Source organism: Protopterus annectens, chromosome 7.part0 (assembly GCF_019279795.1).
Source record: "Protopterus annectens isolate FY-2018-M chromosome 7.part0, PAN1.0, whole genome shotgun sequence".
NCBI lineage: Eukaryota > Metazoa > Chordata > Ceratodontiformes > Protopteridae > Protopterus > Protopterus annectens.
The window spans coordinates 315,164,825-315,180,484 of record NC_056739.1 but is presented as its reverse complement, the minus strand read 5'-3'; the positions used below and the strand labels follow the sequence as shown (position 1 = coordinate 315,180,484).

The 15,660-nt window shown below is 40.0% G+C and overlaps 1 protein-coding gene across 1 annotated transcript in view; it reads left to right on the top strand.

Annotated features, from left to right (window-relative positions):
• The window catches only part of EIF2D (eukaryotic translation initiation factor 2D), a 486,000-nt gene that overhangs the window by 455,972 nt on the left and 14,368 nt on the right, over window positions 1–15,660 (top strand). Inside the window, exon 14 of the mRNA XM_044076862.1 lies at window positions 4,755–4,929. Within this exon, the coding sequence (XP_043932797.1) occupies window positions 4,755–4,929 (175 nt within the window). The remainder of the gene's footprint in view (window positions 1–4,754; window positions 4,930–15,660) is intronic.

The window sequence follows — 15,660 nt, the reverse complement described above, 5'->3', positions numbered from 1 at the left end:
CTCCTAGTGCTTCCTCAGGATCATTGGAGAAGATGAGAAAAATTTCGGATCCGACTTCCACTGATTCTAAGTCTGGAAGCCTTCCATTGAATCCTATACAATACTCTGATCCAACACTGTGAGCTCCAGTCATGATCTCTTCACTTCCTTGTCGGATCTTAAGCCATCAGATCTGAGAGTGAGTTTTTCTCACAAAAGCTGTTCTCCTGGATATACAGTAAAGCCTGTATCTCCCTTCTTGCCAGTTCATCTCTTCCAAACGCCAAAGAAACATCCCAGGCTCTCTTCCACAGTGTCTTTCAGGAGTTTGTCAGAGACGGATGTGGATAGGAAAATGCAGAAATTTCTTAAGACTCTGATCAAGATGGGGGTCCTGGCAACTCCATCCCCTCCAGGATCCGTGAGTGCACCTACAAAGTCCATACAGTCTCTTTCTCCAGTCTGACCTGTGGTTTTGGAGTCCAGGGATCCAAGATCCCCAAGAGGTTCGACATCGGGTCTGAGGAAAGTTTCTTCCTCAACTCTGACAGTTTCCCTGACTGTTACTGCTCTGATACCTTCGGATCAGAGTGAGTCTCATAGCTGAAATGTTGGCACTGTATCTGAGAGATTGGACTCTGTTCTGATTTTGTCGGCTGCATTTCTCCTTCTCAGAGCTTTGACCCTGGACCAGCTCAGAACTGATTCTCCTCTTGAGGCGTGGATCTAGGGGTACCTCCGACCTACCTTCTTTGCTGGAGGCGTCTGCTCTGAGAAGGGAGGAAAGGGTTTTCCCTGGTCCTTCTGTTTTTATTGTCATAGAAAGGGCTTTCTCTCTCCACAGAGAACCGTCATCTCTGGTCTTGAATCCTGTCTTGAATCCTATCCCTCTTCCCTCTTTTTTTCCGAGCTCTGAGCCCATCAGATCTATTCTACAGTTATAGACTGTCACAGGAGGTCTCCAGTGAGTTCCTCTAGAGGAATTTCCCCTCTATTCCAACACCATCCCCCGAACATCCCACAAAGGAGATCCCTCAGGAGAGGATATGTAAGAGGAGACACGTTGACTCCCTGATGGAGTCTGTCATGGAAGGCACTGATTTTGATGAGGGAGAGGGATCCCCCATATCGCCACCTGATGACATCTCCTTAGGAGATATTTTTAAGATCCTCAAACAGAAAGGTGGTTGATCTCCCCAATTTCTTTCTCCTAAAGAGTCACTGTTTCTGGAGGCTTTCGTTTCTAGAATGTCTACATCTTGGGTGACCCCCCCCCCCTCCCGTGAATGAACTGATTTGGTTTCTTGCCTGGCATAGAAGGAACTGGACACTGTCAAACCCATCCCCAAGCGCACAGGACATATTTTTGTCCCCCCTTCAGATAGACCCCACTGGAGCAAAGGTGTCCCAGTTGATGTGGTGGCAGCCATCAAGAAAGAGTTGGCAGGGCAGAGCTGTTCTGTACAGACACTGAACGGAGAGTTCAGAACATTGGACAGATTTTGAAAGCGAGTTTTTGCCTCCGACACCTTCATGCTGAGGTCTCTAAATTATTAGGCACATTTTACTAGGCTTCAGAGAGCTTTGAAGAAGGAGTTATTAAATACTCTGAGTCCATGTCTGCAGAAGATTTCAAAAAGACTTCCTCTAAGTTGGCCACTTTGCTGTCCATCTCAAACACTTCGATGAGGTTGATCTCCCATACAGCGGAATGTACCTCATGAGCAGCTGGTTCTGGGATAGCCTTAAGAAGACATGCCTGAATGCAGCTATGTGATTTTGCAGAGCCCTTCAAGATATCCTTTATTAATGCCCCATCTGATGGCACTTCCTTATTCCGGCCATCGGTCAAGCACATGCTTAGCTGCAGCGAACAAGAAGGAAAGACTGTCTGCAGTGGGAATCAAGTTTTCTACCCCTCAATGGACTTTCTCTAGAAACCAGTGAGGTGGTAATAAAATATGGTACTGTATGTCTCGGGGACCTTTCCAGGATTCATGGGGGGAGAATTCCTCCAGATGCAGAGGAGGAAGCTTTAATGGTAGACTTTGCCCTAGACGAGGTAGATGGAGCCCATAGAACCAGGGCTTAAAGAGACTTTTTTTTTTCAGACAGGCCCTATCAGCAGTCCTGAAGCGCTGCCCGACTGTTCAACTCTGGAGGCAGTCGGAGGTCAATACTCTTTGTACCTAGACGCCTGTACAGATATCACAGAAGATTCTTGGGTGTTAAGAATAATATCCAGAGGTTACAACATACATTTTTCCCTTCTTCCTCCACCTCAAAGGAAGAAACTTCCCAATGTTCCACCTGGTAAGAGGAGGTGTGCAGTATACAAAATACAAAAGCTGCTAAAGAAGAGAGTCATATAAAAGGTCTCACCCAACCACATAGGTTTCAGAACTTAGTCACACTTCTTTTTAGTGCCAAAGAAAGCAAGGGACCTCAGACCCATTTTGGATCTAAACAAGTTAAACCAGTAAGTAAGGAAGGTGAAGTACCGAATGGTCACGGTTCAGTCCATCATGCCATTTCTGCACAAGGAAGATTGGATGTGCTCCATAGATCTTCAAGATGCATATTGTCACATAAAAATAGATGATCCAGGAGATACCTACACTTTCAGCTGAGAGCCAGTCATTACCAGTTCAGAGCTGTGCCCTTTGGACTCACCACAGCCCCCCAGGGTGTTTACCAAATGCATGGCAGTAGTAGTAGCTCACTTGAGGCTCAATGGATTCTAGGTGTTTCCATATCTAGATGATTGGCTTCTCACCCGCCCCTTCCAAACATCAACTTCTACAAGCCAGGGACTATTTGCTCAAGTCTTGCAACATCTTTGGTATCTTGATAAATCTTACCAAATCAAAATTAGTATCCGTACGGAGTCTAGTGTTCATAGGGACTCTTAAATACTACAACTCAGATAGCTTCCTTACCTCGCCACCACATTATATCCTTGAGACATCAAGTTCAGACTATATTTTCTCAACCTTCTCCTCCAGCAAGATTAGTGATGCAAGCTCTTGGGTCTATGGCAGCTACTGGTTCCTTTAGCATGCTTTTTTATGGTAATTCTCCAGTGGACCTTGACTGTTCAGTGGTCCATTTTTTCTCAACCCCTATCCTTTCCTATAAAACTCACTCCAATTTGCAAGTGACACATTCATTGAAGATTCAGTTCAACGATCTTGGTCTGGGCAGACCCTTCGTTCTTCTGCCCCCAGTTGCCACAGTATCCATGGATGCTTCCCAACTGGGGTGGGGGGGCATTTCTTGGGAAGGGCAGTCCAAGGAATGTGGTCCCCTCTAGAGACCACTTTGCATTTCAATAGTCTAGGGGCGAGAGCAGTTATGCTAGCATTGCAGGCTTTCAAGGTTCTCTCCCTGTGACGATTATTGCAGTTCAGACCGACAACATGTCAGTAGTATAGTATATCAACAAGCAAGGAGGAACCTGATCTTACCCCCTGTGCAGAGAGGCCTTGAGGGTTTTGGAGTGGGTGACCTCATCAGACCACGTTCTTATTGCAGCACACATCCCAGGGAATACCAAAGTACTAGAGGGCAAGCTAAGCAGATCCATTCTGATGCCTCACAAGTGGTCTCTCAATCGATAGTGAATATAATTTTCAGGTGTTGGGGCCAACCTTACTGTGACCTTTTTGATACCCCCCACAACAATAAATGCAGCAAGTACTTCACTCTGATCCCCTCTCAAGTGGAGTCACCGAGATGCCATGATTCATGATTGACCCCTGGGTCTCTTTATGCCTACCGTCCTCTTCCCCCGTTTCCAAAATTCCTACAGAAAACAGATGCTGGTCATCTTCATTAAAGGTATCTAGGACTTGGTAGAAACAATATCCTGTTGAGCATTTCTACTCATTGCTTGTGTTACTTAAAAATGTTTTATTGTGGTGAATTTGGAAACGTCAGTTTGCTTAAGATGCCATTAAAGTTGTTTTTTACTCAGACATTTGACTTCTTTGATCAAGTTTTCTTTATTTAAATATTTGATTTTTATTATTTGTTCTTTGACGTTGTTCCAAGTTATCTGGGGGGGATTTGTGTTTAAATTACATTCTGTGGAGTTCACTTATAGCAGAGTATCTTACCCCAGCATAAATACATAATTCTTTTTATGTTTCATTGGCTGACATTCAGTAAATATGTGCTGGCAACAAAGAAGCATTCCATTTATTGACTGACATCAAGTTACTTTTTTCCTGTTTTGGTGCTTGTGTGTGTAAGATTTTGCCACATACAAGTTACTGTGTTAAATTCTGCATAAAACATTTGCTTAGCACTTGTTGCCTGGGTTTGCCCTGAACTTAAAAGTGAGGATTTGTGTTGGTGGTTGGAAATTAAATGAGTAGCTTACTACAAAGCAATTGAAACTTCCGGAAATTCAGGCAAACCTTAAGTATTGTATCTGTAGTACTTTGTGTGAACTGGCTACAGCAGCATTTTTTGTTTGTAGAATTTGTCTGGTGAAACCATCTGTCCATAACAAACAGATCCAGCTTTGCCTGTAATTTCCCCTTCAGTAGTCATGCAGGATGGGACTAGAGAAAAGCGCTTAATGATGCAATGTCATTTTATCCTAAGACTACACCTTTTTGTGTTTTGCAGTGTCATGTCCACATAGTGTGACAGCTTAAACCCCAAGGATCAGCTGTTAGGATCATTTTGCTACAAGGCCTTCTAGGTAGTAGTGACACCCATAATCAAGGCAAACAATGTATCTAAATTCTGCATTTTTTGTTATCCAGATTACTTTAGTGAAGAACCTGGAATTGTATGGACTGGACCCCGAGGCAGTGGCTAATATCATGCAGCATCGCGTTCAGGCCAGCACCACAATCTCTCCAGTTCCTGGGTCAAAGGATAGAGTTCTGGTTCAGATTCAAGGCAATCAGGTCAACCATGTAGGCAAGCTGCTGTTAGGTAAGTTTTGTTGTCAGGATTGCATTGTAGATCGCTTTCCTTGTGTAATGATCTTGCGTATTCTTAGTAAAATTTCTTTCACTTACAGCCAAGATGAATCATGACATTTTTCGCTGTTAAAGATTGTTTTTCTCTTCTTGTTATTTGCTAGTCAGGTAGGTATGTATGATTTTTCTTTTGAGGTAATATCATAGTACAGATAAAGTGATTGAGCAGAATTTTTCAGCTTTTTTTTTTTTATACAGTAACAGCAGTATGTAAAATGCATCCAAGGTACAAGAAGGTAACAAAGTTTGCAAATAGTTAAGATTTGCTATTCTGACTCTTGCAGTGTAGCCCCCCCCCCCTCCCACCACACATACACACATTATCTCACTTGTAGTGTGCACACCAGGGACATCATCTGCTCATCCATTCTTAAGCATTGATGTCAAAGCCAACAGGGAAACGTCTACCTTTGAGGAACTGCAAATTGTGTCTTCATGGCAAACCAGACTGAGATTCCACGAGGCAGAATCAGAGATTCTAAAAGTATGACTGAAGTAACTATTATTCAGCTCCATAATTGTGTTTAAATAGTAAAACGGGCAAAAATTACAATAACTTTACAGTGTTGTTAATTGCTTCAGTGTACTTGCAGGTGGTGCCACCCCCCACAACCTCAAAATAGATACCATCTAAACTAGAAGTAGAATTTTTGGCAAGCTGCACTGTCTTAAGTAAATACCTACAAATGTTTAAAAAAAGGTGTATATTATGTTATCGAACATTTAAAAGTTCGAACGTCATATGGTTGAAGCCATATGATCGAACTTTTAAAAGTTTGAAAAACTAAAACTAAAAAATAAACAGAAAAAAATCTACCTGACCATTTTAAGCAGGGGGGGGCAAGCCCTCTTGCACCCCTCAGGTGGGGGGCTGTGCTCCCCCCGCTCTTTAAATATACCAACTCTGAGATCGCACTACAGTGCAGGAAAGGGAAATTTTCCCATTCTGCACTGTACGGAGATCTCCGTTGAAACGTTAGAACTTTTAAAAGTTCAATCATATGGTGTCGACCATATGACATTCGAACTTTTAAAAGTTCGATAACATAATATACACCGATTTAAAAACATAATTGAAGTGCAATTTGCAGAGTATAAGTTTTAGCCTTTACTTGCTTTCTGATTTATTCCTTTGAAACTTATTTTAAAATAATTTAATGCAGGTAACTTTAATGGGTGTAATTTTTGGTTGCACATGTTTCTTGGGGTTTTTTTTTTTTCCTCTGTTCTCATTGAAGTTTTACAGATTGTTTTTCCCCGATACTCACTCCACTGCAGCATGTGGTTAAAATATTTTAATAAAAATCCCACATAGGCTTTTTGGTAACTCTTCTCATGATCTTTTGTGCCCTATACAATTTTTTTAGCAAGGGAAAATACCATTGTTACTTTACTGCCTTGCGATATAGGCCCCCCACGAGTTATCCCACTAGTAATATGAACACCAGCGACATCTTCTGAGTAAATACATAAATTAAAGGACATTATTTTAGCTGTTTTATCTCGTAATAGAAGCTGTTAAATCTCAGTTGGTTCTCTTCTTTTATATAGATTGCCTCAGGCATTTCTGTTCATTACCTTGCTGTACGTAGTTTGTACATAGAATGTTGCAGCAGTTGCTAAATAATTAAAATCACTGTAAGCATGTCTGAACCCAGAAACTAAAGCACCGTTTTCCTAATTGTGGAAACTAGAATGTATATAGTAGTGCTTGTAACACACACAACTTGATGAGCTCAACATGTTTAAATGAGTTTTAACTCAGTATATCTGTTAAAATAGCCATGATAACTGTAGCACATATTCTTTTTGAAACTGGACTTTTCGAATGCTTACCTCCTTTAGTCAGATTTTTTAAGACACAGATGTGAGTTGTTGCCTTCTCTGCTGACTGTAGACTAGGTAAATATAGGCAGTTTATCATAATAGTGGTCTCATAGTAGTAGTACTAAGTAATAAATGCATCGTACCATTGTATACCTTAATTGGATTGTCCCTGGACCTACTGGTGCTTACATTTAATATTACCACATTCACTTGGCCTGCAAAGCAATAAAAATAAATACATAGTTTAAAAAGTAAATGGGACACAAAATCTACCTGCTCTTAGCAGCGTTTTATGACAGCATATCCATGGCAGGAACGTTTGTGGGTGCACTCCAGTTTTTTTTATTAAGCTAAACAAATAAAGTAAATCATAATTAAGCTAGTTACTAAATGAACTGAATTTGTGCGTAGTTGTAAAATAACAAAGTGATGATTTTATTTTTATGTTGAATATTTAGGTGTAAAGAGTCGTTTACATTGTATAAATTACAAGTTGATGAAATACTGCATTACTTGATTAAATTATACAGTGCAATATATTGCATGTTTTTGGTAAGATCTCCATGTGTAAATAAATGCACCTGGAGTGAAGGAATGAAATTCCAGGTTCTAGTCAACTTCCAATAGCAAACTGCTGGATATTTTAAGTTCTCTTCTTTTCTCGTTAAATATTATGGTCTGCATTTCTCTTTAAATGTAATGGTCTGCTTTTCTCTTTGCCTGTAATCTCAGTACCTGTAGTTCCCCTATTCCCTCTTCCCCAACATCCATCCTTAAGGCATCTTAATGAAATATTCCAAGGGTGTATCAGAGGACCTGTAGGGTGCCTGATGAGAGTACAGTCCTCTACCTGAATATAGACTTTTTTTCTCTTTTACTTTGATTTCAAATGAATCCTATCCGAATACTGACTCTATAAGATTTAAAAAAAAAATCTAATGTTATATGGTTTGTAAACTCACCTATTCTTTTATTTGTTTTTACAGTTATCCATTTGTAAGAATTTGTATTAAAACACAGTAACACTACTCTTCAGAAAGCTGCAAAATTTCTACCTTTGAGGGATGACAAATCGTATTTCCAGCAGCAAACAAGACTTAAGATTCCACTAGGCAGAATCAGGGATTCTAAAAGTATGAGTAAAGTCACTTGTATTTTGTTCCGTAATTGTGTTTAAATAGTAAAACAGACAAAATGACAACAGCTTTGTACAGTTGTTAAATAGACTTAGCCTGCATGCGGCTAGTGGCATCCCCACCTCAAAATAGGTGCCATCTAAACCAGAAGTAGAATTTGTAAGCAAAAGCAAAAATGGAAAAGCAAAAAAAAAACGTAAAATAATTCACAGTGTTGCATAAAATGGCTGACAAAAAATAAAACTCATAAAGAACTTTATTTACATCCAGTAGACGCTTTCGTCTTGAACGTAAGACTTCACTGATTGATGACGTCTTATGTTCAAGATGAAAGTGCTTACTGGATGTAAATAAAGTTGTAGATTTAGAATTGTTTGGCAAACTTCATTGCACCTTACATAGGTACTTACAAATGTTTAAAACATAATTAAAGTGCAGTTTGCAGTGTGTAAGTTTTAGCCCTTACTTGCTTTCTAATTTATTTTTTTCAAATGTATTTATTTTAAAATTACTTAATGCAGGCAACTTTAATTGGTGCCTAGGTATTTTTTGGTTGCATATGTTACTTGCTTCAAAACTTGCAGAATTCTTCTTACCCTCTGCTCTCATTGAAATTTTAGAGATTGTTTTCCCCAGATACTCTATCCACTGTGGGTGGTAAACCAGTTCTGTTCAACCCTCGCTATGCTCAGCCTTCACTCTGCTTCATACTCTATCCCTAGTTCCCATCCACCCCACTACATCTACTCTTACAACCATAGCTGGCTTTAGGCACCAGCGAACCCTGTGGTCGCTGGGGACCCCCTGGTCCTGGGAGCCCCCAACCACTGCAAGTTATGTTATCTTGTTAATTGGTAACATGTCTGCCAAACCATCAAAAGCTAGTACAGCAAGCTTGTATACTTAATAAAGCAGATAAGTAACAATAACTCTTATTTATTATCTCCTTCAAAATTCAAAGATCTTTAATTACAGTAACAATATTTTGTCAAGTAAGAAGCTTTACAATTTTATTAAATATTTTACCAATGACAGAATGTCCCTGGCCTAGTCAAGCCCTGTTGGTGGACATCCTCTTCACTAAAATTAACATAGCCAGCTTTAGGTACCTGCAATAGCTGTGGCTGCAGGGGGGCCCTTAATCATCAATGGTTGTGTGGGGGCCCCACAAAAGCTACTGTTGTTTGGGGAAAAACTGAGAAGAAAAAAATGTATTATTTTTTTATTACACTGTTTAACCTGAGCAGGACTGTGATATGACCCTGCTAGGGCAAAGCTGTAATGAACATAAGCAAAGTAGGCACTAGAGGTATCAGCCACCCAGGGTGACCGATCTCGGTGCAAACCTTGGAGTTTAAGAAGAGCTGATGCTTCTAATCTTCAGGGATGGTTTCTCTTTCAGGGTTTTTATACATACTGGCAGAACAACTGATACTATAACTCTCAACGTCTTTGCTGAAGAATTCTGTTCAGTGATAAAAACGATAGCATAAAGTCTTAAAATGAGGAACAGATTTTAAATATCGCTGTGGTGCAGTGGTAGCATTGTTGCCTCACAGCAAGAGGTTCTCTTGTTCGATTCTTGGCTGAAGTGCGGGGAGTGTCTTCTGTGGGGAGTCTGCATGTCCTCCCCGCGTTGGATGGGCGTTCGAAAGACATGCGTAAATGGGCGTGCCTTCGTTGAAGGTTGGATGTCGAGCTGGCATCTCGGCGTTCGTGAAAATCTACTGCCAATCATTAGCAGACCAGAGTTCCACTGTGGCGACCCCTAACCGGGAAAAGCCGAAAGACAAACAACAACAACTCTAATTCATTTTAAAAGTTACTAGATTAACACATTTTGCATCAACATGCATTTTTAGACAATAAGTATACAAGTCTGATGACTGGATTTATTGTGACAGAGCAAAATTAAAATCAGGAATATCCGTGAAATCAGGGATAGTGATAGGTATTAATTTACTACTCAGTGAGATAAATAAAAATGACTTATTCCAGCTGCTGTTTGATGACTACTAAACAGCAGTCACTGATTTTGTGCAGCAGTACTAGTATTATACAATGTATTTGCTGAACTAAGTACAAATTTAGCATTGCTGTGATGTGCCTTTGTGTGTGCAAAAAAAATCGCTTATTTTTATCAATGCACACATCTAATAATGCTGGGATATGCACAGTATTCTTCTGGGTATCAATAAAAAATGTAGCTAACAAGTGATTATATTTCAAAAGTAAGGCATAGCATGTGTCACAGACCATTCAGACACTTAGATCTTCTAGGAATCTGGTGGTACCCCTTCCCCAGACTGTATAAATGGATACAGGGGGCTCCCTTAATCATCCTTGACTTTGGAGACCCCATAAAAGCTGTTTTTGGTTAAGGAAACATGAGAGAAAAATGCTTTCATTTTCTGATTGCGCTCTTTAGCCTGAATGGAATTATGATATGACCCTGTTAGGATAAAACTGATAATGGCCACTGCCCTCAACCACAAACATTCTAAAGCATCCCTGCTCAGATGTTTGTGTACAGAAATTTACCGTAGGTTATGTGGGGCTGGGAATTGTGTAGTCATCCTTTCCTTCCTTTTTCTAACAGATCTCAGAGGTATACAAAGAAAGTTACTTTAGCTCATGCAGGGGCAGTGTACTGCCTGGTAGCAGCAAAGTAGAATACATTATTGCAGTCATTATTTAGTTTCACTTTCCTCACAATCAAACATCAGGCACATATACAGCTGGTGGCCTTTGGGAGTTAGGATTGAGGAGTAAATAGGCATGCTATGTATATGTATTTCAGCAGTCATTTGAAATACATGACTTTGGCCATTTGAACCTCTGCTTTCATCCCAGTCCAACGCCAGAGGGTTGCATAGGCAGTGACTGGCTTTTTGGGGGATTAGGGAGGCAGGCAGTATTCCTATACAGGACCTGTGTATCCTCACAACAACTGACTTGCTAATTTATTTTGAGCTACTATTTTTGTCAGCTTTGAATTTTAAGCCTTGGGTACAACTTATGTCTTCACTGAAAGAAAAAAAATAAGACTGAAATTCTTTTTCTTACTTGAGATTTTTGTTTAGACCACTTTTGAATTAAAAGGTTGGGAAGTGCTCTGAAATGCAACCCAGAGCATCTACAACCCCTATAGCTTCTGGGAGCACAGGCTTAGAGTTATTTCCTAAATGGTTATTACTGTGCAGTCTTGGTCAAGAAAATATATTGAAAAGATGCAAGGAAAACTAAAGCTGAACAACACTGAATTTCTTTCCTTAATTATACTTTCTGTTCAAGACATGATTGGGTAAAAAGAAAAAAAAACATTAAAAAGCACTTTAGAGCATATATAAAGTTACAGCTTCTTGAAAAAAAAGCTGAAGAAAAAAGGTAAAATGTGAGAAATGGAAGAAAAAATGTAATGTGCATAATGTGGGAAGCCCAACATGGGGTAAACAAATGGGAGCTCTAGAGGATGTTTTTTTTTTGCGGGGGCTGAAACAGTAAGCAGTGCCTGGGACTCTATTGCACATTAGTTCAGCCCTGTACATAGAGTTGTTGTAATGTATCATTATTACACCTAAATGCCAGTAACTGTAAATATCCCTTTGTGAGATGGGTCGACATAGTGTAGTATGTAGGCCTGTTGTAATAACATCATTGTAGCTAGGTCAATCTGTGTGTACTACTCCTAAAGCCTGCAGCATGAACTAAAAGGAAGGAGTGGTAGTGACAGGGTGATACTTAGACTGGAAGTGGCTAGGGGGCCCCCAACTTGACATTTGCTGGGGGCCCCCAAAATGCTAACACCGGCCCTGCTTACAACCACAATAACTCCCAACTCCAGTACACTTCACCCAGTTCACACTCAAACTCCATTATCCTGTCACAAACATTTCCTCTGCCTCACCTCTCCCACTGTCCATACTGTGCTCTATCCCACAAATACCCTTGCTCCCTCCTTCACTACACCTAAACCAGTCTTAATTCTGTATTTTCATATAACTCCCACATCACTTCCTTGTACTGTAATAATCTCGCTACTGTAAACACAGTACTTTACTCTCTTCTCACACTACTCCTAATCCTCCTCCTCTCCAACCTTATATCCCAACAAGGAGTAGCATTCAAAAGTCATACCTGAACTATTACTTCAAGCTCACTAATCTGCCTTCTTTCCACTTGCTTCTCTGACATCTCTACCAACTTATTTCCTGTATTGGAATATATATTCCTGCTATTGTAAACCTACAATATTCAACACATCCTATACAAGCATATAACTAAAATTTTACCCATCAAACTATCCTTCTCCTTCGTCCATTAGTGTGGTGACATTCTCCTCAACCCAGGTCCCAACCAGGCCCCAAACCGCTAAGTGCATACCAAAATTATCAAAATAATCACTTTAAACCTTAGAAATATGTGTAATAAAATCACTGACTTTCATGCCTGGTTATCTTAGTATCACCCAGATATCCTAGATGCAACAGAGACCTGGCTAAAACCTGGTGTAAAAGACACTGAAATACTACCTTGTGACTACTATATCTTCAGGTTAGTTAGAACACACAAAAGAGCAAGTGGAATAGACCTACTATTCTCAAATAGCTTCACAGTAACCTCCTATTCAGAGACCTTCCCAAAGTTTGGCAAAGCAGAAATTCTTATTTCTTTCCTAAAATTCAGTGCATCTAAGAGCATATGCGTCACTGTGCTGTATATCCCCAGAGGACAGAACATTCCAATACTTCAAGGAATACCATCCTGGATATCAGAAACCATCACCAACAAAATTATCCTCCACAGTGATGTCAACAGTGACTGACAGATGCAATCAGTAAATTGTCAAATTAATAGCTTAAACTTCTGTGGGTTTACATAACTTATAAATACACCAAGGTATAACCACAGTAGTACCCAACAATCCATCCTTTACTGGATTATGGTCAGCAACCCGTCTAACCCTACTTCTTCAGCAACACTCCCTGACACCTTAGGTGACCACCTACCAGGACTCTCTCTTAACTAACAAATGAGCTCAAAACTACCCATAATCTCTCAAAATGTACCCAAAAGTCTTTCACTGAAAGCTATAAACTTGTCCATCCTAAAAAGCCTTCCCCTTAATGAAGCACCAACATATTTCAGTACTGTATTTCTATTTATTTATTTAGTTTACATTTGTTAACAAGGTTGGTCTGTCTGAGCTTTTGGCTCATTTTCAGCAGAGACCCGGGGAGAAAAGCTCCACATAGTACAATTATGCCTAGCATTTTTGACATACATCATGCAAAGAATTTTGTAAGAAAAACTTGCAACATAAGGAGAGAAAATAAACTATCAAAGTTAGACAGTATAGCATCATTAATACAATGGTTAAAAAAAACTTAGTCATTAATAGATAACCTAGGTACAAAAGCATAGATATGTTTGAGGTAGGTACCTTGCTGAGTAGTTATAAGCAGTTTTAACTACTCTGCAATTGAGAAAAAGTTAGAAGTGAGGGGTGATACTGCAGGATGAGAGGGTAATAGTTTCAGGGTGGATTTATGCAATGGCAGGACCGTTTACTAATGAGGTATTTATGAGTGGCATATTTGAACTGCTTGCTTTGGTAGAGAGATTTAATCTCAAGGGGTAGTAGGTTCCAAGTTTTGGCAGGGTGATAGTTGTAGAGTAGACAACCCATTTTAGTTCTGGGTTTGTAAATCTGTAGGAGTCCTTGATCAGAGCTGCAAGTGACCTGGGGGGGGGGGGATCTAGATATAATAGTGGAGAGGCTAGGGCAAAAAGAGTGCAAGTACAGGATGGAGTGGATACTTTGTAGTTGATATAGTTGGAGCATATGGGGGAGTTCTAACCAGTCAAGTTGCATAAGAGAGAGGCAATGGTAAGATTTATAAAGTTGGTTTGCTGCAAATCTGACTACCTTGTTATAGGTGGTTTCAAGTCGTGCAATGAGTGTAGAGTTAATGTTAGTGAAAATATGACAGCAGTATAATAGTGTGGGAAGTAAGAAAGCATGTGTGATGGTGATTCTGGCTGTGTTGGTTAAGTATTTCTTATTACGATAGAGGTGTCCAAGGTTCTGGTGAGTTTTTTTGATACTGTTAGTAATCTGTAGGTTAAATTTCAGTTGGTCGTCAATAGTGATGCCTAGGAGTTTAGTGCTAGGTTCAGCAGTGATGATGGTGTTATTGCTAGATAGGATGTTGAAAGATGTTTTAAGATTGTTGTGGTTTTTAGGGAGGAAGAGAAGGAGCTTAGTTTTCTTAGGGTTTAGTATTAATTTGTTTTCACAAAGCCATGTTTCTATAGTATTAAAAGATGATTGGGTGGTGGCAAGGAGGTCGGATGGGTTATCAGCAATTGTGATGACAGTAGAGTCATCAGCATATTGTACCAGTGATGACAGTGGGCAAGCGGAGTATAGTTTGTTAGTGAATATGTTGAAGAGCAGAGGACCAAGGATAGATCCCTGGGGTACACCCATTTGAACTGGGAGGGGGGTGATAGTGCTGAGAGCCATTTGACTGATTGCTGACACTGAGATAGGTAGCTAGAGAGCCAGGAGATGGTGGGAGGGGAGAAATTAAGATGAGTCAGTTTCTCTAAGAGGAGAGGGTGGTCAAAGGCTTTAGAGAGGTCAAGGAACAAGGATGAGACAAGTTTATCATCCTTAACACTTTAGCATTCCAGCATACAAAAAAATAAAATAAAAATAACCGTGCCCCTTGGCTCACTAAGTCATGTACGCTCCTTATGAAAGAGAAAGAGCATGGATTATCTGGCAAAAGAACAAAAATGACAAAATTTTACAATTATCCTGGCAACTACACAATCATGTTAGATACGTTTCCAGGGATAAAAAGTTAATAGTACTCATATATAAAACAGTAATAAAAATAACCCTAAAAATTCTGGTCCTCCGTATCCTATCTATGTAACCCAGGAACCAAATAGGATCCCCAGTTCATGCCCAGACATTCCCAGTCTTCAAACAGGCACTAAATTTAACACACACTTCAAAGAATGCATATCCAACTTTCTTTTTTTCTTTTATATATATGTATAAAACACTTTCCTGCTATTGCTTAATTTTGTTTCTCCCTGTGTGCAGGATGTCTGAAAAAGGTCCTTCGGGATTTTGAAAAAATGTAAGTATGGGCACAAATTGCCCTTGTCCGTTGCCCACACTCAATGTTTTTATTATTTGAACCCAGACCACCGTAAGGTTGAGTGCACTTGTTTGTAAGAACTTTGTTTCATGTATGATAGCGGAAAGAAAGAATAAGCTGATTTTGAATGGTTTACTTCCAACTTACTTCTCAGAAGCTTTTACTGAGGCTCAATTCCCCCAAACCAAAAGGAAAGGAGTCTTCAGATAAGTCTGTGACGCCTTCTGGCTCATCAACTCTATCTTCTTCGTCAGAGCCAACAAAATCCTCCTTTAATCCAAGCACTTTGTATCAAAGGTTACTACTCAGGACAAGATATTCACCTAGTATGATCCAGTACCTTGAAGTGCCTTCCCCCTTTCTGAAACAAAGGCACTCCGTCTCCTTCCTTAGCTTCCTCTCGTTCTTCCAGGTGTTTAACCAAAGATTATGTGGACAGAATGATGAGGAGATTTATCTCGGCACAGATCCAGATGGGAGTTCTCCGAGCACCTACCTGTTTGGGACAGGAAGCTTCTACCACTCTGCCGATTCCAACTTCTT